General features: G+C 42.9%; 1 protein-coding gene across 1 annotated transcript in view; it reads left to right on the forward strand.

The window, feature by feature from the left end:
* Window positions 1-1,891: 1,891 nt before the first annotated feature.
* The window catches only part of LOC110500769 (zeta-sarcoglycan-like), a 50,911-nt gene continuing 25,651 nt past the window's right edge, over window positions 1,892-27,151 (forward strand). Inside the window, exons 1-6 of the mRNA XM_021578301.2 lie at window positions 1,892-2,614; window positions 12,333-12,527; window positions 17,188-17,289; window positions 20,994-21,081; window positions 26,556-26,678; window positions 26,830-26,902. Coding sequence (XP_021433976.2) covers window positions 2,576-2,614; window positions 12,333-12,527; window positions 17,188-17,289; window positions 20,994-21,081; window positions 26,556-26,678; window positions 26,830-26,902 — 620 coding nt within the window. The 5' untranslated portion in view covers window positions 1,892-2,575. The remainder of the gene's footprint in view (window positions 2,615-12,332; window positions 12,528-17,187; window positions 17,290-20,993; window positions 21,082-26,555; window positions 26,679-26,829; window positions 26,903-27,151) is intronic.

Here is a 27,151-nt window from a genome sequence, read left to right on the forward strand (position 1 = left end):
GTGGGTGGTGTAGGTAGTGGAATAGCTGTCTATCTCCTGATTCCTCCTCTCTTCCTCCCTCCATCCTACTTATTCCTCCCAGCTCGGTCATGTGGCTGTCACACTGAGGAATCTGAGAACGGAAGAAACAGTAAAATAATTGATGCGGTTACAGTACATACTCTGAGGTGATTTGTGTATCCAAAAACAAGTGCTAAAGGAGGTCCATTCAATCTCGACTGTCTCATGTGAATGCTAGAGGAGTAGCATCTCTGGCTATGTATGCCAGCTAAATTCTCTAACATTAGCTGGCATACATAGCCAGAGATGCTACTCTTTTAGCATTCACATGAGACAGTTGAGATTGAATGGACCTCCTTTAGCACCAGTATTCTCATTCTATTCTTATACCCCTGTGTTGGCTGTACAAACCAGCGTGGATCTCAGGGGACCTTAGAATAACTGTCAAGGTATACAGAAAAATCTGAATGATTAGTGTCTCTTAAAACCTCTTAAGGATCTGACCCTTTTTTAGATTTTTGCCTAAAATGACATGCCCAAATCTAACTGCCTGTAGCTCAGGACTTGAAGCAAGGATATGCATATTCTTGATACTATTTGAAAGGAAACACTTTGAAGTTTGTGGAAATGTGAAACTAATGTAGGAGAATATAACACTTTAGATCTAGTAACAGATAATACAAAGAAAAAAACGTGTTTTTTGTTCCATCATCTTTGAAATACCAGAAAAAGGCCACCATGTATTATTCCAGTTTAGGCACAATTTAGATTTTGCCCACTAGTTGGCAGCAGTGTATGTGCAAAGTTTTAGACTGATCCAATGAACCATTGCATTTCTGTTCAAAATGTTGAATCAAGACTGCCCAAATGTGCCTAATTGGTTTATTAACACATTTTCAAGTCATAACTATGGACTTTGTAAATTGGACAGTGCCGTTAGGTTAACATGAATTGAAGCTTTCTGCCCATATCAGATATGTCTATGTCCTGGAAGATGTTCTTGTTACTTACACCCTCATGCTAATCACGTTAGCGCACGTTAGCTCAACCGTCCCTTGGGGGGAGGGGGCACCAATCCCGTAGAGGTTAATTAATGTGAAGTGTCTTTAGCTTTCTTTTTAACAATATTTGACTACTTCAACCTCTCCTTCTCAACCTTCAGCTCTAGCCTTGTCCACGTGTTTCTTTCTCTCCTTAGTTGTATCCCTCACTCCTCCCAGCTCTCTCTTGGTGATCTCCCCCTTCCATCACATCTCCTTGATAACCCTCCCCATGAAGAAGAAGAATACGTTATTGATCTAATAGTCCACAACAATATGTCTTACGCTTTTTTTTAAATCACTTCCTGACACACACACACACACACAGATTTTTTCCAGTTGGTCATAGGATTCAAACTGAACTTCACGTCTTCCACCTCTTCTTCTAATCTGCCCTTCCCTCACCCTCTTCATCTCCCTCCTACCTTATCTGACTCAACTCTTCTTTCTCTCCACCATCTTCTTAACGTTGACCTCTCACTCTATCATCTTCTCCTTAGCACTTAGCATGAATTGACTTACTTCACACACAGAGACACAGGTTCTACATATCATTTTCACCGGTTGTACATATCATTTTCACAGGTTGTACATATAATTTTCACAGGTTGTAGATATTATTTTTTACAAGTTGTACATATCATTTTCACAGGTTGTACATATAATTTTCACAGGTTGTACATATCATTTTCACAGGTTGTAGATATTATTTTTTACAAGTTGTACATATCATTTTCACAGGTTGTACATATCATTTTCACTGGTTGTTCATCCAGGGGTGGCCAACCTTTTATGCATAAGGCTGGTGTGGTTGCAAGCTCTTGTTCGACCCAATCAGCAACACGCCTGATTCATCTACTAATCTTGATTAGTAACACTGAAACTGGGTGCTATGGAGAAACCGACTGCACGCGCGGGTACGCGCACACAGCACACAAAAAGCGCGCGCCGAGCAATTTTCGTTATGGACAGATTTTTTTACGCACACTCGTGTCACGCAAGCACCTGTCTTTCTTGAGATGGTAGGCTACGGAGTGCGGATAGATAAGCTACCATGCAAGTGGACTATGCATTTTTTTGTGGGAAATATTTTTATGATGAACAGGAGTTTAGGGTGGATTTGCGTAGCCTACTGAAAAAAAAAATTCCGGCTGGCCTCTCAACTCCACAATCTTTGGATGAGAAGATGTTCAGAATCTGATAGATTTACCAGATAGGTATGACAGCAAGACTACAATTTTTTTTTAAATATGCGCCTTTGAGTTTTTTTCTTTCGAGGCATCTAACGTTATATTGATAATGCAAGCAAGCATGCTTTTATATATGTTCTGAGTTATTTATCAGGCTACATTGAGTGGAAAAATTCTCATGAATTTTCAAGAGTCATTCGGTTTTTCCTTTTTCATCAGTGTGGTATAGACTAGCCCAATGAGACTGAAGTGCAACTGGCCCCAAGATATAGATAGGTCTGAGTACTGCGCAATGAACTAACCATTCAAGTTGTCCAAATTGCTTTATTTACGTTTTGTAAAGATATGGATGAGTCAACGTCATTGGATATCGAGGCCCTGAAGGTAAGATATGTCAAAGTAAATGCAAATTGATAGCCTTTACTTTTAATTCATACCTGTTGTCTGATCTTGAAGAATTCACTTTCAAAATAGAAATGAATAGAAATGCATCAGCACATTCAACCTGGCAATACATGAGCACGTTTACAAAACGTATTCATTCCGTAAGTCTTTTTTTTTTAGCATACTCAAAGTTTTTGCAAGTTACATGTTCACTGATAATATAGGCTTAGGGTACTCATATTGAAGCTATCTATATATGATACGTGTGTTGTTATTCTATGCACTGGCACATATGCAACAGGCAAGTGAGAACATTCATTGGAGAGATACACCTGCATCTGCCATGTCTTTGATCTCACGGCGTAGCAGTGAACATGATAGCCTTACTCCTCGTTCGCCAAGACAACATTCGCAAAAGGTGGTCAATTTAATTGAGGATATTATGATTCTTGAAGAATATTCCTTATTGGTTTTGGTTTGTGCAACTCTTACCCAATTATGAATCATATTCCAAACTATATGGTTGTAGTTCTTCTAATGTTTAAAGGGGAACGGAAACACTACCCAGCTAACACAGTGGATCTGGGCCGATTCCTGCTGAGAGTCGGGGCACTCGGCTGAGAGTCAGACTCGGCTGACGTCTGGGGCCCGAGTCTGGGCCGCCTTCGGCAGTATTACTTATGGCTAGGATGCGGGGAATGAGCTCGGGATGATTCCGGTGTGAGTTATCTGGCCCAAATGTATTACTTGGGGCTCTGGCCGATTCCGGTGTGAGTTATCTGGCCCAAATGTATTACTTGTGGCTCTGGCCGATTGGGGCTACTCTCTGACAGATTATTACACGGGCTGCTTTATATAATTAACATTTAATTATTTATACAAAAAAATAATGTGTCTTAATACCAAAACCAATGCTTTTCCCCCCCAAACAACTGATAGAGAAACACGAACAAAAAAAATGTAGTCTTCCTTATTTTGTATGTATTAAACATCTGAAATCAGAATTGTAATACCCTTTACTGTGAATGAGTTCTACGGACACTTTATTATCTAGATATAGTATATTAATCGCATATCTGCACCAAAACACAATACAAATGGCATTGTGTCTTACAATGTACACACAATACCTCATAATGACAAAGCGAAAACAGGTTTTTAGAAATGTTTGCAAATGTTTTAAAAATAAAAACAGAAATTCCTTATTTACATAAGTATTCAGACCCTTTGCTATGAGACTCGAAATTGAGCTCAGGTGCATCCTGTTTCCATTGATCATCCTTGAGATGTTTCTACAACTTGATTGGAGTCCACCTGTGGTAAATTCAATTGATTGGACATGATTTGGAAAGGCACACACCTGCCTATCTAAGATCCCACTGTTGACATTGCATGTCAGAGCAAAAACCAAGCCATGAGGTCGAAGGAATTGTCTATAGAGCTCCGAGACAGGATTGTGTCGAAGCACAGATCTGGGGAAGGATACCAAAAAATGTCTGCAGCGTTGAAGGTCCCCAAGAACACTGTGGCCTCCATCATTCTCCCGAGTGGCACTGCATCTCAGTGCTAGAGGCGTCACTACAGACACCCTGGTTTGAATTCTCAAATACTGTTTTTGCTTTGTCATTATGGGTTATTGTGTGTAGATTGATGAGGGAAAAAAACAATTTAATACATTTTAGAATAAGTCTGTAACCTACCAATTCTTTTTTATTTGTAAATCTATTTTTTGGAATTCGGTCGAAGTCTCGACTTACTATTGACAGTAAGAATAGTAGAATACACCAGGTGCAATTTCGGAATGTGTTTGTGCAGCACAGTTTATAACATGAATGTGCAGCACAGTTTATAACATGAATGTGCAGCACAGTTTATAACATGAATGTGCAGCACAGTTTATAACATGAATGTGCAGCACAGTTTATAACATGAATGTGCAGCACAGTTTATAACATGAATGTGCAGCACAGTTTATAACATGAATGTGCAGCACAGTTTATAACATGAATGTGCAGCACAGTTTATAACATGAATGTGCAGCACAGTTTATAACATGAATGTGCAGCACAGTTTATAACATGAATGTGCAGCACAGTTTATAACATGAATGTGCAGCACAGTTTATAACATGAATGTGCAGCACAGTTTATAACATGAATGTGCAGCACAGTTTATAACATGAATGTGCAGCACAGTTTATAACATGAATGCGCAGCACAGTTTATAACATGAATGCGCAGCACAGTTTATAACATGAATGCGCAGCACAGTTTATAACATGAATGTGCAGCACAGTTTATAACATGAATGTGCAGCACAGTTTATAACATGAATGTGCGGCACAGTTTATAACATGAATGTGCGGCACAGTTTATAACATGAATGTGCGGCACAGTTTATAACATGAATGCGCGGCACAGTTTATAACATGAATGCGCGGCACAGTTTATAACATGAATGCGCAGCACAGTTTATAACATGAATGCGCAGCACAGTTTATAACATGAATGCGCAGCACAGTTTATAACATGAATGCGCAGCACAGTTTATAACATGAATTCGCAGCACAGTTTATAACATGAATGCGCAGCACAGTTTATAACATGAATGTGCAGCACAGTTTATAACATGAATGTGCAGCACAGTTTATAGCATGAATGTGCAGCACAGTTTATAACATGAATGTGCAGCACAGTTTATAACATGAATGTGCAGCACAGTTTATAACATGAATGTGCAGCACAGTTTATAACATGAATGTGCAGCACAGTTTATAACATAAATGTGCAGCACAGTTTATAACATGAATGTGCAGCACAGTTTATAACATGAATGTGCAGCACAGTTTATAACATGAATGTGCAGCACAGTTTATAACATGAATGTGCAGCACAGTTTATAACATGAATGTGCAGCACAGTTTATAACATGAATGTGCAGCACAGTTTATAACATGAATGTGCACCACCTATTTTTATTTATTTATTAGTCTTTAAACTACTACTAACAATCACCCACATTAGAAAAATATTGAATTTCTAACTTCACATTTCCCTAGTATAGGCTAATTATCGTAATGAACGATATCAGCCAAATGCCTGCGATTGTAACGCTTGAAATGTCAGGCCAATACGCAGCGTGGTAAGTGTTCATCCTTTTAATAAACTGAACTGAACACTAAATACAAAGTAACGAAAGAGAACAAACGAAACAGCTCCGTCTAGGTGCAACACACACAGAACAGAAAATAAACACCCACTAAACACAAGTGGGTAAAGGCTACCTAAGTATGATTCTCAATCAGAGACAACTAACGACACCTGCCTCTGATTGAGAACCACACCAGGCCAAACGCAAAAACACAACATAGAAAACAGGAACATAGACAACCCACCCAACTCACGCCCTGACCATACTTAAAACAAAGACATAACAAAAGAACTAAGGTCAGAACGTGACAGCGATAAGTGGTATGGTCGGGGTCTATAATTTTTGGGTTGTCATCCCAATTCTAATAATGAATCTCGAAGAAACACACAAGTCATTAATTGGTTATTAATTAATTGGTTACTGTTTTACCATGTACTTTCTAAGTAAATAACTAGCTATTTCTGTACCGTAGCATGAAGTGCTTCCGATCATTTTTCTTTGCCCCAGGTCCGGAAGGAGCTCTGTGGATGCAGGTATTTGTTCCAAGCCAGCACTAGCACATCAGATTTGTGTTTTGGCACTAGATGGGAACAAAAGCTTGCACACTATCTGGTAATCCATGACCAGGAGTGAAGACCTAGGGCAACAGAGTAAATATTACAAATGATTTAAAAAACGTTTTACCAATCCTGTGGTTCATAGACAGCCTACCCACAGTAACTGCACAGTTACTGGAGATATATAGGCTTTTTTTTACGAACAATTTCCTGTCTGGAATTATAATGTAAACGTGACACTTCCTCTCTGATCGTTTGATAAATGCAAATGTGTCCTCCATGGGGCAACATGCTAAATGGAGCTCCCTGAGGATTTGCTGGGGATTAGCATGGAAAGCCAGTGTACTGTGGATGAGAGTCTGACTGTTTACATCAGCACTTTGTCGTTTCTTTCGATTTTCACTTCCGTAAAAGCCTGAGAGGGGAAACAAATGAATCTCTTAACCTCCTCAACAACATCTACGCTGGCTGTCTGTGTGCTGTTGGCGCCAAATTCCACAAAGTTCCTAATTAAAGCAGGGACAATGTTGTGGGCTTTACATCACCAGCCTATCATGAAGTGTCAATTTGAATCTGAAAATAATTAAGCAAATGAAAAACACTTTATTTGAGCTGTTGATCATAACACTATTATAACAGTTCCTAGCACTAGCAGTGAACTTATTGAACTTATTATTGCTAAGTTCCTAGCACTAGCAGTGAACTTATTGAACTTATTATTGCTAAGTTCCTAGCACTAGCAGTGAACTTATTGAACTTATTATTGCTAAGTTCCTAGCACTAGCAGTGAACTTATTGAACTTATTATTGCTAAGTTCCTAGCACTAGCAGTGAACTTATTGAACTTATTATTGCTAAGTTCCTAGCACTAGCAGTGAACTTATTGGAGTGCTTTCTCTTAAAAAAAAACAAGCTGGTAAAAGTGCACAGCTGTCTGTAGACAGGAAATGGACAGCCGTCTGTAAACAGGAAATGGACAGCCGTCTGTAAACAGGAAATGGACAGCCGTCTGTAAACAGGAAATGGACAGCTATCTGTAGACAGGAAATGGACAGCTATCTGTAGACAGGAAATGGACAGCCATCTGTAGACAGGAAATGGACAGCTATCTGTAGACAGGAAATGGACAGCCATCTGTAGAAAGGGAAAGGACATCCGTCTGAAGACAGGAAATGGACAGCCAACTGTAGACAGAAAAAGGACAGCCGTCTGTAGACAGGAAATGGACAGCCGTCTGTAAACAGGAAATGGACAGCCGTCTGTAGACAGGAAATGGACAGCCATCTGTATACAGGAAAAGGACAGCCGTCTGTAAACAGGAAATGGACTGCCATCTGTAGACAGGAAATGGACAGCCATCTGTAGAAAGGGAAAGGACATCCGTCTGAAGACAGGAAATGGACAGCCAACTGTAGACAGGAAAAGGACAGCCGTCTGTAGACAGGAAATGGACAGCCGTCTGTAAACAGGAAATGGACAGCCATCTGTAGACAGGAAAGGGACAGCCATCTGTAGAAAGGAAAAGGACAGCCGTCTGTAAACAGGAAACGGACAGCCGTCTGTAAACAGGAAATGGACAGCCGTCTGTAGACAGGGAAAGGGCACAGAGAACAAAAAAGTCACAGTTCAAAGCAGCAATATCTCACTTTATTGTCTATTTCAACTGTGATGGAGCCTTTTAATCACTTGGAGCTGATTTCCTGGCGTCCATATTGTTTCATTCAATTGAATAACTGTTGCCTTTTGCTGAAAGAACTTGGGCAGTCATAGATTTAGGACCAGTCCAAGTCAACATTTTGGGGTATTGCTTTTTTACGTCTAACTACTTCTCCAATGTTTTCTTACCTCTGGCGGAGGAGGTGTAGTGGGACGCCCGCGGCATCATGGAGAGAGAGAGAGAGAGCATGCAGGAGATGGATTGAGACTCCCGCGGCATCATGGAGAGAGAGAGAGCATGTAGGAGATGGATTGAGACACCCGCGGCATCATGGAGAGAGAGAGAGCATGCAGGAGCTGTAGTGGGACGCCCGTGGCATCATGGAGAGAAAGAGAGAGCATGCAGGAGATGGATTGAGACACTCGCGGCATCACAGAGAGAGAGAGCATGCAGAAGATGGATTGAGACACCCGCGGCATCACAGAGAGAGAGAGCATGCAAGAGATGGATTGAGACACCCGCGACATCACAGAGAGAGAGAGCATGCAGGAGATGGATTGAGACACCCGCGGCATCATGGAGAGAGAGCATGCAGGAGATGGATTGAGACACCCGTGGCATCACAGAGAGAGAGAGAGCATGCAGGAGATGGATTGAGACACCCGTGGCATCATGGAGAGAGAGAGAGAGCATGCAAGAGATGGATTGAGACACCCGCGGCATCACAGAGAGAGAGAGCATGCAGGAGATGGATTGAGACACCCGTGGCATCATGGAGAGAGAGAGAGAGCATGCAGGAGCTGTAGTGGGACGCCCGTGGCATCACAGAGAGAGAGAGCATGCAGGAGCTGTAGTGGGATGCCCGCGGCATCATGGAGAGAGAGAGAGAGCATGCAGGAGCTGTAGTGGGACGCCCGCGGCATCATGGAGAGAGAGAGAGAGAGCATGCAGGAGCTGTAGTGGGACGCCCGTGGCATCACAGAGAGAGAGAGCATGCAGGATGTGATTCTGCTGATTAATATCAGCAGGCATTAATAGCGTCTAATTTTCTTTCATTGAATGTTTATCGGCTGCGTTTTGCTGCCCCTTTTGCAGCACGTCGCTGTTTGATTCAAAACAGTGTGTACGCTATCACTCTCACCGCTAATTGGTGGAGATGAGCTGTGCCGACGGAGGTAGAATGACTGCTGGGTAATAATTTGCTTGGTTCGCTTGGCTGCAATGTATGTTCTCAATGCTGGGAGGGCACCACAGCCCCCGTCCTGAAGCAAAACCAGCACCAAGTTACCTTGGTAAACGTTGACTGAAGGGATTGATAGGGAAGTAAAGCAAGAGAAAGTTACTCATCATATTTCAATGTTAATCATTTTCTACCTTGACCTCAATACCCTCATCTACAGTGTGCCAAACATTGAGGTTGTGAAATTGCTGTAGAAAAACACTGCAAAATGCTGTCTTAACTTCATACAGGGAGCGATGCTGTTCCGACTTCATACAGGGAACAATGCTGTTCTGACTTCATACAGGGAACAATGCTGCCCTGATTTCATACAGGGAACGATGCTGTCTTGACTTCATACAGGGAACGATGCTGTCTTGACTTCATACAGGGAACAATGCTGTTCTGACTTCATACAGGGAACGATGCTGTCCTGACTTCATACAGGGAACGATGCTGTCTTGACTTCATACAGGGAACAATGCTGTTCTGACTTCATACAGGGAACGATGCTGTCCTGACTTCATACAGGGAATGATGCTGTCTTGACTTCATACGAGGAACGATGCTGTCTTGACTTCATACAGGGAACGATGCTGTCTTGACTTCATACAGGGAACAATGCTGTCCTGACTTCCTACAGGGAACGATGCTGTCCTGACTTCATACGAGGAACGATTTGTGCAAATCTTCATCCTCACAGTTCCGTAAAGGGTTGTCTCGAAAGAAACCACTTGTGCCCGTAGTAGAACATAGGTGCTATTGGCTCATACTCCATGGGTCATGTTCTACATGTCTACAGATTGACAAAGCACCACCACTGCCTGCTGTGCTCTATTCCATTTGCTCTGTGAATGCCCGAACTTTAGCATGCATGACGTGCTAGGGTAATGTATGCATTCAACTCTGCAAAGAAATTGCAGCATCTAGCTACCAGCGTTTTGGGAACAGTGGGTTGCCATAGAAATTAGAGGGGCAGAAGAGTCATTTCCCCTAGCAACAGAGGTTTGAAAATAGACTATGGAGTTGTCCTGCTGTGACACGTCGGATTAAAGAGAGAACTTTACAATTTTTTTATATTTTTTTAGATATACTGTGAACTGTTTCCGTACCTCTGAGGGCCTTTAAATTCCACTACTGTTAAAGGATTTTATTCTGCTAGTATCTAAGTATTTTGATCAAGCCAAAGACATTCTCCTAACAAACAGAATGTGTGTTTTTTTTATCCTCTACGCAATGCGTACACTATTTATGATAATGAACAAGCAAGACTAAGTAAAATGTTTGTTTTATACATTTATTTTGATGGATAAATGTTTTGAGAGCAAAATACTATACATTACAGCGTCTTATATATCTAATCACCGAAGGTATTTAGTGTGACTCAAAAGGCCTGTCCCTCTAGGTCTCAGGTGCACTCACACTCATCTCTCGTAGTTATCTTCCGTGAAGTGTATCAGCGGCGTAATTAGACTCACTGACCTTTCTAGTCCAATGATATGGTTCATTTGTATTCACTGCAAAGCCCCAACTTCCATTGGTGAGACATATGCCCGAAACAAAGACCTTTCTTCTGAAACTCGTCAGTCTATTCTTGTTCTCAGAAATGAAGGCTACCTCATGCAAGAACTTTTCAAGAAACTGAAGATCTCGTACAATGCTGTGTACTACTCCCTTCATAGAACAACGCAAACTGCCTCTAACCAGAATAGAAAGAGGAGTTGGTAGGCCCCGGTGCACAACTGAGCAAGAGGACAAGTACATTAGAGTGTCTAGTTTGAGAAACAGATGCCTCACAAGTCCTCAACTGGCAGCTTCATTAAATAGTACCCGCAAAACACCAGTCTCAACGTCAACAGTGAAGAGGCCACTCCGGGCTGTTGGCCTTCTAGGCAGAGTTGCCAAAGAAAAAGCCATATCTCAGACTGGTCAATAAAAATAAAATATTAAGATGGGCAAAAGAACACAGACAGAGGACAGAGGAAGATTGAACAAAAGTGTTATAGACAGACTAATCTAATTTTGAGGTGTTCGGATCACAAAGAAGGACATTCGTGAGACGCAGTGGGAGATTTGTACAGGGTAAAAGGGATCTTGACGAAGGAAGGTGTCACGTTGGTATGAATGATTCGGGAGACAGGCACAGGAATGCGTAATAGTTATTTTTATTAAGCCCAAATTACGGCGTGCCGTGTAAAGACACGGGGACGAAGACCAAACAAACACGTAACAAAACACAGGGTAGTAACCCAAACAAAAGAGCGAGGAGTACCTCGACTAAATAAGACACGCACACAATGATTAACACATGGGACGAGACCCGTAATCATCTGCGCAATCCACAATGGCACTAAAGCCAAAACACACGTTACAGGTATTCACACGCACCAACGGACATTGTAACAATAATTGACAGCCCAATGGTGAAACAAAGGGCACATTTATACAAATACAATCAGTGGGAATGGGGGCCAGGTGTGCACAATGTCACAATTCCGGAGGGATCCGTGACAGAAGGCTATCACTCCATTTTGCAACGCCATGCCATACCCTGTGGACGGCACTTAATTGAAGCCAATTTCCTCCTACAACAGGACAATGACCCAAAGCCCAGCTCCAAACTATGTAATAACTACTTAGGGAAGAAGCAGTCAAATGGTGTTCTGTCTATAATGGAGTGGCCAGCACAGTCACCGGATCTCAACACTATTGAGCTGTTGTGGGAGCAGCTTGACCGTATGGTACGTAAGAAGTGCCCATCAAGCCAATCCAATTTGTGGGAGGTGCTTCAGGAATCATGGGTGAAATCTCTTCAGATTACCTCAACAAATTGACAACTAGAATGCCAAAGGTCTGCAAGGCTGTAATTGCTGCAAATGGAGGGTTCTTTGATGAAAGCAAAGTTTGAAGGACACAATTATTATTTCAATTAAAAATCGTTATTTATAACCTTGGCAAAATTTAGACTATATTTCCAACTCATTTTGCAACTCATTTCACGTATGTTTTCATAGAAAACAAGGACATTTCTAAGTGACCCCAAACTTTTGAACGGTAGTGTATGTCATTCAAAAATAAAATGTTTAGCATGGCATCTAATGCTCAGATGCCCCTCTCTCTCTGATTGTGTTCCAGATGACTGAGGAACAGTACGTACTGGAGGCCCAGTCGGGCCATCTTCAGCAGCCCAGGTGCGACGCTGTCGACACCGTGGGACTCTATGGGTGGAGGAAGAGATTCCTCTACTTTTTCCTCTCGCTGTTGCTGGTCATAATGATGGTCAACCTGGCCTTAACTGTGTGGATAGTAAAGGTCATGCATTTCACTGTGGTGGGTAGCCTACCGTATAACGTTTTACAGTAGCCTACTGTATAATGTTTTACAATAACTTTTGTATATTGTTTTACAGTAACCTATTGTATATTGTTTTACAGTAGCTTAATGTATAATGTTTTATAGTAGCCTATTGTATAATGTTTTACAGTAGCCTACTGTACAATGTTTTACAATAACCTTTGTATAATGTTTTACAGTAGCCTATTATATAATGTTTTACAGTAGCTTAATGTATAATGTTTTATAGTAGCCTATTGTATAATGTTTTACAGTAGCCTACTGTATAATGTTTTACAATAACTTTTGTATAATGTTTTATAGTAGCCTATTGTATAATGTTTTACAGTAGCCTACTGTATATTGTGAACCAGTTTGCACAGGCCTGCTCATACTCTATTATACTAATGCGGGATTTGTCCACTAAAATACATTTGGATGGTGCTACATGGATGAGGTGAATGAATGTAAATTAAAGAGACAGATGGATAGATTTGATTGAATTATTGATTTAACATTAATGTTCTGTGTTAAGATATACTTGATTCATAAGTACAATAGAAGTTTTGCAAGATAACACACATACATACGTATGTAATTAAGATTAAAACAATAGCTGAATTGGCTCTGGTGAAAAGAATTGCATTCACGCCAGATTGTCTAAAGTCTTCTACAAAGAATATCACTGGAAAGACACAAAACGGGAAAAGGTTTATAGCTGTATAGTGCAGAATTTTGAAAGCGATTCAGGGACAATGTATGCAATCAACCATTTTGTTAAAAAAAAAACCTGAAGAGAGCATCGTACTGTGACGGATCTGTCACCCGGGACCGTCTTTATCCTCGACTCCCAATCAATTTATGTCATTTACTCAAGTGTTTCCTTTGTTTTGGCAGTTACCTACAGTGCCCCTTGACTTTTTCCACCTTTTGTTAGGTTATAGCCTTATTCTAAAATTGATTTAATCATTTTTTCACTCATCAATCTACACACAATACCCCATAATGACATAGCAAAATGGGTTTTTAGAAATGTTTGATAATTTATATAAAAAAAAAATGAAAAATCACATTTCAATTAGTCTTTAGACCCTTTTCTCAGTCCTTTGTTGAAACACTTTTGGCAATGATTACAGCCTTGTGTCTTCTTGAGTATGACGCTACAAGCTTGACACACCTGTATTTGGGGAGTTTCTCCAATTCTTCTCTGCAGATCCTCTCAATCTCTGTCAGGCTGGATTTGGAGCGTTGCTGGACAGCTATTTTCAAGTCTCTCCAGAGATGTTAGATTGGGTTCAAGTCCAGGCTTTCGCTGGGCCACTCAAGGATATTCAGAGACTTGTCCCGAAGCTACTCCTGCATTGTCTTGGCTGTGTACTTAGGGTCGTTGTTGGAAGGTGAACCTTCGCCCCAGTCTGAGGTCCTGATCGCTCTGGAGTAGGTTTTCATCAAGGATCTTTCAGTACTTTGCTCCGTTCATCTTTCCCTTGATCCTGATTAGTCTCCCAGTCCCTGCCGCTGAAAAACATCCCCACAGCATGATGCTGCCACCACCATGCTTGGCATTCAGGCCAAAGAGATCAATCTGGGTTTCATCAGACCAGATAATCTTGTTTCTTTAGGAGCCATTTGGCAGACTCCCAAGCGTGCTGTCATGTGCATTTTACTGAGTAGTGGACTTCCGTCTGGCCACTCTGCGATAAAGGCCTAATTGGTAGAGTGTTGCAGAGATGGTTGTCCTTCTGGAAGGTTTTCCCATCTCTACAGAGGAACTCCATAGCTCTGTCAGAGTGACCCTCCGGTGTTTGGTCACCTCCCTGACCAAAGCCTTCTCCCCCGATTGCTCAGTTTGGCCTGGAAGCCAGCTCTAGGAGGAGTCTTGGTGGTTCCAAACTTCTTGCATTTAAGAAGGATGGAGGTCACTGTGTTCTTGGGGACCTTCAATGCTGCAGAAATGTTTTGGTACCCTTCCCCAGATCTGTGCCTCGACACAATCCTGTCTCGGAGCTCTAAGGACAATTCCTTGGACCTCATGGCTTGGTTTTTGATCTGACATGCACTGTCAACTGTGAGACCTTATATAGACAGGTGTGTGCCTTTCCAAATCATGTCCAATCAATCAAGTTGTCGAAACATCTCAAGTATGATCAATGGAAACAGGATGCACTTGAGCTCAATTTCGAGTCTCATAGCAAAGTGTCTGAATACATAAGGTAAATAAGGAATCTGTTTTTTTGTTTTCAATACATTTGCCCCAAATTCTAAAAACATATTTTCACTTTGTCATTATTGGGTATTGTGTGTAGATTGATGAAGGGAAAAAATGATTTAATACATTTTAGAACAAGGCTGTAAAGTAAAAATTGTGTAAAAAGGGGTTTGAATACTTCCCGAAAGCACTGTATGTTATCACAGCTGTGCTGTGGGTGTCTTGACTACTCTCTGTCTCAAGACTTCCCCAGCTCAATTGAAAGCTCAATTGAAAGCTCTGCCAACCAACCTTAACTGACTTGCCTGGTTAAATAAAGGTAAAATAAAATAAAAATAACGCATCATGTAGCCTCAACTAATGCATTCTTAAGGACACCTACAGTTACACGTCACCGTTCAATCTACGCAGGCTTGTTTGGCGCCGTTGAGGGAGGGCTGAGGGCCTCTGCTACACCCTGTCACTCAGCGTGATCCCCTACCTCTACCCTGTCACTCAGTGTGATCCCCTGCCTCTACCCTGTCACTCAGTGTGATCCCCTACCTCTACCCTGTCACGCAACGTGATCCCCTACCTCTACCCTGTCACGCAACGTGATCCCCTACCTCTACCCTGTCACTCAGCGTGATCCCCTACCTCTACCCTGTCACTCAGTGTGATCCCCTGCCTCTACCCTGTCACTCAGTGTGATCCCCTACCTCTACCCTGTCACGCAACGTGATCCCCTACCTCTACCCTGTCACTCAGTGTGATCCCCTACCTCTACCCTGTCACTCAGCGTGATCCCCTACCTCTACCCTGTAACTCAGCGTGATCCCCTACCTCTACCCTGTCACTCAGCGTGATCCCCTACCTCTATCCTGTCACTCAGCGTGATCCCCTACCTCTACCCTGTCACTCAGCGTGATCCCCTACCTCTACCCTGTCACTCAGTGTGATCCCCTACCTCTACCCTGTCACTCAGCGTGATAGCCTGCCTCTACCCTGTCACTCAGCGTGATCCCCTACCTCGACCCATTCACCCTGTGTGCTGCTGTCACCACAGCCTGGTGTTTTACTGTGTCCAGGTCAGGCTATGTCATTGACATGCATTCAGCAGCTCAGCCTGGTGTTTTACTGTGTCCAGGTCAGGCTATGTCATTGACGTACATTCAGCAGCTCAGCCTGGTGTTTTACTGTGTCCAGGTCAGGCTATGTCATTGACGTCCATTCAGCAGCTCAGCCTGGTGTTTTACTGTGTCCAGGTCAGGCTATGTCATTGACGTCCATTCAGCAGCTCAGCCTGGTGTTTTACTGTGTCCAGGTCAGGCTATGTCATTGACATGCATTCAGCAGCTCAGCCTGGTGTTTTACTGTGTCCAGGTCAGGCTATGTCATTGACATGCATTCAGCAGCTCAGCCTGGTGTTTTACTGTGTCCAGGTCAGGCTATGTCATTGACATGCATTCAGCAGCTCAGCCTGGTGTTTTACTGTGTCCAGGTCAGGCTATGTCATTGACATGCATTCAGCAGCTCAGCCTGGTGTTTTACTGTGTCCAGGTCAGGCTATGTCATTGACGTACATTCAGCAGCTCAGCCTGGTGTTTTACTGTGTCCAGGTCAGGCTATGTCATTGACGTCCATTCAGCAGCTCAGCCTGGTGTTTTACTGTGTCCAGGTTAGGCTATGTCATTGACATGCATTCAGCAGCTCAGCCTGGTGTTTTACTGTGTCCAGGTCAGGCTATGTCATTGACGTACATTCAGCAGCTCAGCCTGGTGTTTTACTGTGTCCAGGTCAGGCTATGTCATTGACGTACATTCAGCAGCTCAGCCTGGTGTTTTACTGTGTCCAGGTCAGGCTATGTCATTGACGTCCATTCAGCAGCTCAGCCTGGTGTTTTACTGTGTCCAGGTCAGGCTATGTCATTGACGTACATTCAGCAGCTCAGCCTGGTGTTTTACTGTGTCCAGGTCAGGCTATGTCATTGACGTCCATTCAGCAGCTCAGCCTGGTGTTTTACTGTGTCCAGGTCAGGCTATGTCATTGACGTACATTCAGCAGCTCAGCCTGGTGTTTTACTGTGTCCAGGTCAGGCTATGTCATTGACGTACATTCAGCAGCTTGACTCTTGCAGAACACACATTTCAGATGAAGGCATTCAGTTGTACAATTGACTAGGTATCCCCCTTTTTCCTTTCTATTTACACACGGGAGTAAAAAAAACAGGCAATTACTCATCTTTCACGACTTCTGGGGTACAGCACTTGATTTAAACGAACTCAATGCTGGCAAACAGGGTCGTCGGTAATGTGTTGAGGCTTGTGTGTGAAAGCTGGTGTGACATGACATTGTTACGAATGTTAACGTCATTAATAGAAGTAAAAAAAAAAAGAGGGACAACTGTTTAACGGGCATTCCTCTCCTCTCCTGCTTATTTGTTCTGTGATTTTGTTGTATATTTTGCAGGACGGAATGGGAAACCTTCAGGTGAACGGGGAAGGGATACGACTGGAGGGAATATCGGAATTTCTTCTTCCCCTTTATGTGAAGGAGATCCAGTCAAGAAGGGTAAGCTACTCTGTTTACTAACCCACCGTTGTTCTCAGTGTAACGGAGTCAAGAACACGCAGTAAGCTCACTCCAAAGTCCTGGATTCTAGTCTCGGTGTGAGCTGAATCAGAAGGGAAGAGGATACTCACTAAGCAAGCGGCAGTCAAATCCATAACATCAGTCACTAGAGTTAATGCTGATGCTGGAATAAAACCCTATGGAATTTCATATTAGACTGGCTGAATGATCATATGATGATACCAGATTCTCCCTATAAGTGGAAGTGGAACTCTTTATCTTAGAGATCTTCAAGAACCGTTGTTAGGTTCTGATGGATCATGCTTGATGTTGATTGATTTATGAACTAGGCCATAGAGAACTTGCTATATATGGAGTTTATAACATTTCTATTTGTTGCACCTGGGGGATATTGCACGTTTTTTTCCTCCAGACGGTACTCTTCCTCTCCTCCCCAATTTCCTGCCCTCCATCAGAACTGTATCAGGGTTCCCACCCATCAAAAGAAAGATGGATAACGGGGGACTCGTTTCTCACAAGTCACACACAACCTAAGTGTAGATGACAGACAATTACAGGGGGACCACAGTCCCAGCTGAATTTTCAATCAAGCCGGTACAATAAATCCCCCTGCCTCCCACTCCCCTTTGATGTCAGTGGGATAACTGAACTCCTGCACAAACTCTCCAGTTTTTCTTAGACACCCGGTCCATCCGAGCTCTTCAATGATTCACTATGAACTGGATAGCAAGCTCAGGCCTTAAAGCCTTAGATGGAAGTAGATTTTCTTTGCATGATTGTTGACTGTACATGGACAACGACTGGATGGTGGGCTTGATTTGATACTCTTGATAAGTTTGAAAGTTAATAATTCAGTTGAAATTGGTAGTATAATTTCCCTTTAATTATATTTCCTTAGATGTGGTCAAGATATTGTCTTAAAATGTCAGTATATTCAGCTAGTCGTTGAACACTGAACAGTCCATTGCAATAAAACTGGCAAAACGTTAGTTGGACATTAAAATGACATCTATGACTATTTGCTTTATTACGTGCATTGTTTTAGTCCAAACACTGACGCAATATATTAGGGTTCTACAAATCTACAAATTTCCCCTCCCAAAATTGCAACCATACCGGTAATATAAAGCTGCAGTTTATATGTTGAGCCTCTGCCAGTGCCAACAAAGCTCGTTTTGGAGATTTGTTAATGTGAGATGGAGATTGCCTTCAGTAACTCCGTCGAGAGGTCGTTTGTAGCCTAAACATTATAGTCAGCGACGCAATTTATTTTACTTTTGCTTTATTATAAAAAATAATATATTATTGGTCCATGGCACCCGTCATTATTTTTTCTCGGGAAACGAGAAGGAGCTTGGTCGGGAAGTCCCGGGATACCGGTCACCAGTATTAAACCGATGTTTTTACCAGTCTGTTAGAAGGCTGTTGTAACGGTTCTCTTCGGGTGAAGTAGAGGCGGACCAAAACGCAGCGTGGTGATGATTCATGTTTGTTTAATAAAGGAAAACTATACATGAATAAACTACAAAACAATGAAATGTGAAAACCCAAAACAGCCCTATCTGGTGCAAAACACAGAGACGGGAACAATCACCCACAAACACACAGTGAAACCCAGGCTACCTAAGTATGATTCTCAATCAGAGACGACTAATGACACCTGCCTCTGATTGAGAACCATACTAGGCCGAAACATAGAAATAACCCAAAACATAGAAAAACAAACATAGACTGCCCACCCAACTCACACCCTGACCATACTAAATAAATACAAAACAAAGGAAATACAGGTCAGAACGTGACAGCTATGCTAGGGGAGTGTTACGGTCTCACCGGCGATATTTGCAGGACAGAGAGAGCACAGGGAATCTCTGAAAGGGTCATTCAATATATATTTTTTCACCTGAGGAAATATGTCAGGCACCGAGAGGATTGTGTTTATCCACTGAGTTGAAGAGATACTGTAAGTTGCATGTTGTAACGGTTTTCTTGAGGTGAAGGAGAGGCGTACCAAAACGCAGCGTGGTTGTTATTCATGGTTCTTTAATAAAGCAACTACACATGAACAAACTAACAAAACAAGAACCGTGAAAAACCAAAACAGCCCTATCTGGTGCAAACACAGAGACAGGAACAATCACCCACAAACCCCAACACCAAACAGGCTACCTAAATATGGTTCCCAATCAGAGACAATGACTAACACCTTCCTCTGATTGAGAACCACATCAGGCCAAACACAGAAACAGACAAACTAGACACACAAAGAATAGAATGCCCACTCAGATCACACCCTGACCAAACAAAACATAGAAACATACAAAGCAAACTATGGTCAGGGTGTGACACATGTTGAGTTTAGTCACGCTCCGACATGACTAAACTTCTAATCAATAAGCCACTACCGCAGAAATAATTACGGTGGACCAGCCTTTGTATTGTACTGTGTGGGGACGTCTTGTTTAACATGCCTTTTATACAATATATTGGCCTTCTATGTAATACTTTGGCACGAACCATCAGTTGAATGTAATTGTAAATATATCTGTTATGTGTTACAACGCAAATACAGGGAGGGGGACTGTGTGCAATTCAGTTAAATGTTGACAAGACCTCATTTGTCATTTGTACCATCTTAGACAATATACGGTAGCTCACGAGAGTATTTAAAGTGAATCAAATCTATGTCATTCGATAACTGTGCGCAGTGGCTTTTTCTCTTGAGTTGTCAGCTGGTCTAAAAATAGGTTCGAGCGTGTATAATTCATTGGACTGAAACTACTTCCTTGTTGTGGAGTCTTTGGATCTGTGTAATATGACTTAATTCTCTCTTCACTTAATCATAATGGACAATGATTTTATAAAACAAGCTAGTTCAAATAGATTAGTTTTTAGGGAGTTGCTGATAAAATAGATGACAATTATTATATATTTTATTGAAGATTAAATCCGCGATGACCACTGTTGTAGCGTTTGTTTCAAAACAGATTTTTCCTGTTAATGGTAAAGTGTAATATTCTGTCATTCTTACAGTGAGATGTTGATATCGTTCCACTAGCCTTTGCTTCCACTTAAGCTTCCACTTATCCTGCTGCCTTTGGTTATGAAGTGTCCTTGTATGCAGGGCAGCACCCTTGGCATCACTTCAGCCATTGGTAGTTTTTCAGTTTTTCACAACATGCTCCGTGAATGTGTATTAACTCCATGAGGTTCACGTGACCTTCTGACCTTTCTGTAAGAGCCACAATGACTGGACTCGTTCATCAGTTCACAGAGTATCATTCAGGAGTGCTAATGTTTGACCCTCAGGTCAGATACCATTGAAGACCAAACCAATACATAAATGACACAAGATGGAACATTTAATTCCCCCACTCACTCTGGTCTGTTGGTTCATGATCTTGTGTCAGAACAGGCAATGAATGAAAACTAGATGCAAGAAAATCAACTCGGGTCTAATAATATTTTGGTGCTGAATATTTAGATTTTCTCACAGAAATTGCTGGATCAAATTGTTAGAACCAACATATTTACATGTATCTACCAGGGGGTTTATGATGTAGGAATGAAAGTTAATCCTCTTATTGCAGGTCATTTGTATTTATTTTTGCATTTCTTTTTACATCCCTACTTTTTCTCTTCTCCTTTCTGCTCCCCCCCCACCTCTCTCATGCTTCCTCTAGGCAAGCCCATTGGTCGTGCGGTCGAAGAGAAACGTGACCATAAACGCTCGAAACGACCAAGGCCAACTCACTGGACAGCTGACAGTGGGTTAGATAAGTTCAGAACTGTTTCACTGAACACTTAAAACAGATGACTAACCATATTGATACAATATTGATACATGTACTGATGTTTTTTCAGCAGCACAATTTAGCAAAAGACTCGGTGCAGAATATGGCTTCTACTGAATAGATCTCATTTTTAATGACTTTAATCGAGTTGATCTTTTACTCATTATTAATCTGCTTTCTTCGCCTGGAGGACTCACAGCAAAGTGTTCGAGACATTAACCTTTGAAGCACATATGAAAAGTGAAATAGGTTCTTCTCATTATCATCAAGTTGAATCATCAGTCAGGCCTAATTGCCAGACTAATTTACATAATTAATGGCTATTTGAAAGCAAATGACCTGCTTATTAACACTAATAGCTATTGATTTTCAATGATGATGATGATTCATCAAGGCTAGTGATGTGACACTTTTGGTCAAGTCAAATCATGTTTGTCACATGCGCCGAACAACCTTACTTACAAGCTCGTAACCAACACTGCAGTTCAAGAAGGAGTTTAGTTTATTTAGTAAATATTTTAAGTAAAAAAAGATCTAATGAAAAGTAACACAATAAAAGAACAGTAATGAGGCTATATACACAGGGGGTACCAGTACCGAGTCAATGTGGAGGCTATATACAGGGGGTACCGGTACAGAGTCAATGTGGAGGCTATATACAGGGGGTACCAGTACCGAGTCAATGTGGAGGCTATATACAGGGGGTACCGGTACAGAGTCAATGTGGAGGCTATATACACAGGGGGTACCAGTACAGAGTCAATGTGGAGGCTATATACAGGGGGTACCAGTACCGAGTCAATGTGGAGGCTATATACAGGGGGTACCGGTACAGAGTCAATGTGGAGGCTATATACAGAGGGGGTACCGGTACAGAGTCAATGTGGAGGCTATATACAGAGGGGGTACCAGTACCGAGTCAATGTGGAGGCTATATACAGGGGGTACCGGTACAGAGTCAATGTGGAGGCTATATACAGAGGGGGTACCGGTACAGAGTCAATGTGGAGGCTATATACAGAGGGGGTACCAGTACAGAGTCAATGTGGAGGCTATATACAGAGGGGGTACCAGTACCGAGTCAATGTGGAGGCTATATACAGAGGGGGTACCAGTACCGAGTCAATGTGGAGGCTATATACAGAGGGGGTACCAGTACAGAGTCAATGTGGAGGCTATATACACAGGGGGTACCAGTACCGAGTCAATGTGGAGGCTATATACAGGGGGTACCGGTACAGAGTCAATGTGGAGGCTATATACAGAGGGGGTACCGGTACAGAGTCAATGTGGAGGCTATATACAGAGGGGGTACCAGTACAGAGTCAATGTGGAGGCTATATACAGAGGGGGTACCAGTACCGAGTCAATGTGGAGGCTATATACAGGGGATACCAGTACCGAGTCAATGTGGAGGCTATATACAGGGGGTACCGGTACAGAGTCAATGTGGAGGCTATATACAGAGGGGGTACCGGTACAGAGTCAATGTGGAGGCTATATACAGAGGGGGTACCGGTACAGAGTCAATGTGGAGGCTATATACAGAGGGGGTACCAGTACAGAGTCAATGTGGAGGCTATATACAGAGGGGGTACCAGTACCGAGTCAATGTGGAGGCTATATAGAGAGGGGGTACCAGTACCGAGTCAATGTGGAGGCTATATACAGGGGATACCAGTACAGAGTCAATGTGGAGGCTATATACACAGGGGGTACCAGTACCGAGTCAATGTGGAGGCTATATACACAGGGGTACCAGTACAGAGTCAATGTGCGGTGGTACAGGTTAGTCGAGGTAATTTGTACATGTAGGTAGGGGTAAAGTGACTATGCATAGATAATAAGCAGCAAGTAGAACAAATTAGGTGGGGGGGGGGGGGGGGGGGTCAATGTAAATAGTCCGGGTGGCCATTTTATTAATTGCTCAGCAGCCTTATGGCTTGGGGGTAGATGCTGTTAAGGAGCCTTTTAGAAATTGTGCTCCAAACACTGCTTGCCATTGGGTAGCAGAGAGAACAGTCTATGACTTGGGTGGCTGGATTCTTTGACACTTTGTGTCTTCCTCTGACACCGCCTAGTATATAGGTCCTGGATGGCAGGAAGCTTGGCCCCAGTGATATACTGGGCCGTAGGCACTACCCTCCGTAGCGCCTTATGGTCTGATGCCAAGCAGTTGAAATACCAGGCGGTGATGCAACTGGTCAGGATTCTCTCGATGGTGCAGCTGTAGAACTATTTGGATCTGGGGAACCATGCCAAACCTTTTAAGTCTCCTGAGGGGGGAAACGGTGTTGTCGTGCCCTCTTCACGACTGTCTTGGTGTGTTTGCACCATGATAGTATGTTGGTGATGTGGACAGCAAGGAACTTTAAGCGCTCGACCCGCTCCACTGCAGCCTGTTGATGTGAACAGGGGCATGTTCGGCCCTCTTCCTGTTGTCCACAATCATCTCCTTTGTCTCTCACGTTGAGAGAGACGTTGTCCTGACACCACACTGCCAGGTCTCTGACCTCCTCCCTGTAGGCAGTCTCATCGTTGTCTGTGATCAGGCCTCACCACTGTTGTGTCGTCAGCAAACTTAATGATGGAGTTGGAGTTGTGCTTGGCCACTCCATCGTGGGTGAACAAGGAGTACAGGAGGGGACTAAGCACGCACCCCTGAGGGGCCCTGTGTTGAGGATCAGCTTGGCAGATGTGTTGTTGCCTACCCTTACCACCTGGGAACGGCATGTCAGGAAGTCCACGATCCAGTTGCAGAGGGAGGTGTTTAGTCCCAGGGTCTGCTTGAAACATGTAGGTATTACAGATTTGGTCAGGGACAGGTTAAAAATGTCAGTGAAGACACTTGCCAGTTGGTCCATGCTCGCTCCAAGTACACGTCCAGGTAATCCGTCTGGCCCTGTGCAGCCTTGTGAATGTTGACCTGTTTGAAGGGTCTTGCTCACATCGGCTATGGAGGGCGTGATCACACAGTGATCACACAGTCGTCCGGAACAGTTCTCATGCATGCTTCAGTGATGCTTGCCTCGACGCGTTCATAAAAGGCATTTAGCTTATCTGTTAGGCTCGCGTCACTGGGCATCGCACGGCTGGGTTTCCCTTTGTTGTCCGTAATAGTTTGCAAGCCCTGCCACAGCCGACAATCGCCAGAGTCGGATTAGTAGGATTCAAATCTTAGTCCTATATTGACCCTTGGCCTGTTTGATGGTTCGTCTGAGGGCATAGTGGGATTTCTTATAAGTGTCCAGTTCCTTGATAGCGGCAGCTCTAGCCTTTATCTCTGTGCAGATGCTACCTGTAATCCATGGCTTCTGGTTGGGATATGTACGCACGGCCACTGTGGGAACGATGTTGTCGATACACTTATTGATGAAGCCGGTGCCTGAAGTGGTATACTCCTCCATGCCATTGAATGAATCCCGGAACATTTTCCAGTGCTAGAAAAACAGTCCTGTAGCGTAGCATCTGCGTCATCTGACCACTTCCGTATTGAGCGAGTCACTAGTACTCCCTGCTTTAGTTTTTGCTTGTAAGCAGGAATCAGGAGGATATAATTATGGTCAGATTTGCCAAATGGAGGGCAAGGGAGAGGTTTGTATGGGTCTCGGTGTGTGGAGTAAAGGTGGTCTAGAGTTTTTTTTCGGATTTAACTTAACGGATTTAAGTTTGCCTGCATTACAGTCCCCGGCCACTAGGAGCACCGCTTCTGGATGAGCATTTTTTGTCTGCTTATGGCCTTATACAGCTGGTTGAGTGTGGTCTTAGTAACAGAATCGGTTTGTGGTGGTAAATAGACGGCTATGAAAAATATAGATAACCAAGGTAAATAATGTGGTCTACAGCTTATCACGAGGTTCTCTACCTCAGATGAGCAATACCTCGAAACTTCCTTATTAGACATCGCGCAACAGCTGTTGTTTACAAATAGACACACACAGCCGTAGCTGTTCTGTCCTGCCGATGCATGGAAAACCCAGCCAACTGTATATTATCCATATCGTCATACAGCCACAACTCGGTGAAACATAAGATATTACAGTTTTTAATGTCCCGTTGGTAGGAAATTCTCAAACGGAAATCATTCAGTTTATTCTCCACATTACAAAGCACCCTGATCTCCGCCCTCTGTATTTCCTTCTTATCTTTTTATTTATTTTATTTTTTTGAATTTGACCCCTTTTTTCTCCCCAATTTCGTGGTATCCAATTGTTGTAGCTACTATCTTGTCTCATTGCTACAACTCCCGCTCGGGAGAGACGAAGGTTGAAAGTCACTCCTCCGATACACAACCCACTGCACTGCTTCTTAACACAGCATGCATCCAACCCGGAAGCCAGCCGCACCAATGCGCCGGAGGAAACACTGTGCACCTGGCCACCTTGGTTAGCGCACTCTGCGCCCAGCCCGCCACAGGAGTCGCTGGTGCGCGATGAGACAAGGACACCCCTACCGACCTAACCCGGGCGACGCTAGGCCAATTGTGCGTCGCCCCACGGACCTCCCGGTCGCGGCCGGTTACGACAGAGCCTGGGCGCGAACCCAGGGACTCTGATGGCACAGCTGGCGCTGCAGTACAGCACCCTTAACCACTGCGCCACCCGGGAGGCCCCTTTCCTTCTTATCTTTACGCGAATGACGGTGATTTGGGCCTCAGTATATCCTTGTCGACTCATTAAAGCAAAAATCTTCGTCCAGTTCGAGGTGAGTAATCGCTGTTCTGATATCCAAAAGCTATTTTCGGTCTTAAGAGACGGTAACAGCAACATTATGTACAAAAGAAGTTACAAACAATGCAAAAAAATAAAATAAATAAATAAAATAAATAAATAAATAGCCCGGTTGGTTAAGAGCCCATAAAACAGCAGCCATCCCCTCACACTTGACCTTCAATTGTAAACTGGTGTCCGATTAGGCAGAAAACACTATTTTGGGTAATTTGGGACAAAATTAAAATGGAACTTGGTGAGAATAATTAAAATGCACAGTCATTGCGCACCATAGTTATGTGAATTAACCATAAAGGGATTTATTGATGGATATCCTATGAGCACCTTCTGAGCAGATTAAACTGATATAGCCTAGCTTTTGTAAATATGACATGACAACAATTATTAGACAGAGTAAAGTGAAAATAGTTATATTTTGACTGACATTAATTCTGGAACAGGATCATTGCATATTGGCTCACATTCCAATATTGATTCAGCCCTACCTTAGGCTGGATTTTAGCCCCATCACCCTCTGCTGACCCTGGCTTTTGAAATTCCAGATTGCTTTTGTTAGTGACTACAGTCAGTTATAGCAGCAACCAAATGGGTACCCAGGTTGGCAGTTCCTTCGCCACTGTTATAAATGGCACTATTTTGGTGCCATTGTTAGTTCCACTGTAGAAATTAATATAGAACCCTATAGATACCACACAGCCAACTACTGCTTGTCTTTCCTCAGGTCCCGATTCAGTGGAAGCACAGTGTCAGAGATTTGAGGTGCGAACCAGGGATGGAGGGAAGGTGCTGTTCTCTGTAGATGAAAAGAAGATCAGCATAGGAACAGATACAGTCAGAGTAACTGGTAAGAGGCGCTGCAGAGCCCAGTCTGTCCAGTTTATACACAGTAATCTAACACCTCGCTTTCACAAGGAATACAGAAAAGTGGTCACTTAGAAACAGTAAAATCTGTCTTTCCTTCTGTTGATTGCATTTGTGATTTTCTTTGTGGAAAGGCTCAGACGGAGGGGTCTTTGGACACTCTGTGGAAACGCCACACATCCAGGCAGACGCCTCTCAAGATCTGAAGTAAGTTTATGCTCCCATTTAAACTTCACATTCGGACTATTTTGTTTAAAAGCTATATCATGGTATTTTACATACTGAATTAAGCGTTTGTCTTTCATGTTCAATTAAAATGACAATGCATAATTACTCAATGTTCAATACGTTATTTGTTCATTTAAATGTTGTGTTCTGCCATTTGTCCCATTTTCTATCACCACCATTTTAAGCAGCACTGTTGGTAGTTCATGCGCTCCTCATTGTCTCTATGCT

The sequence above is a fragment of the Oncorhynchus mykiss genome, chromosome 21 (genome assembly GCF_013265735.2).
Source record: "Oncorhynchus mykiss isolate Arlee chromosome 21, USDA_OmykA_1.1, whole genome shotgun sequence".
Classification (NCBI taxonomy): Eukaryota; Metazoa; Chordata; class Actinopteri; order Salmoniformes; family Salmonidae; genus Oncorhynchus; species Oncorhynchus mykiss.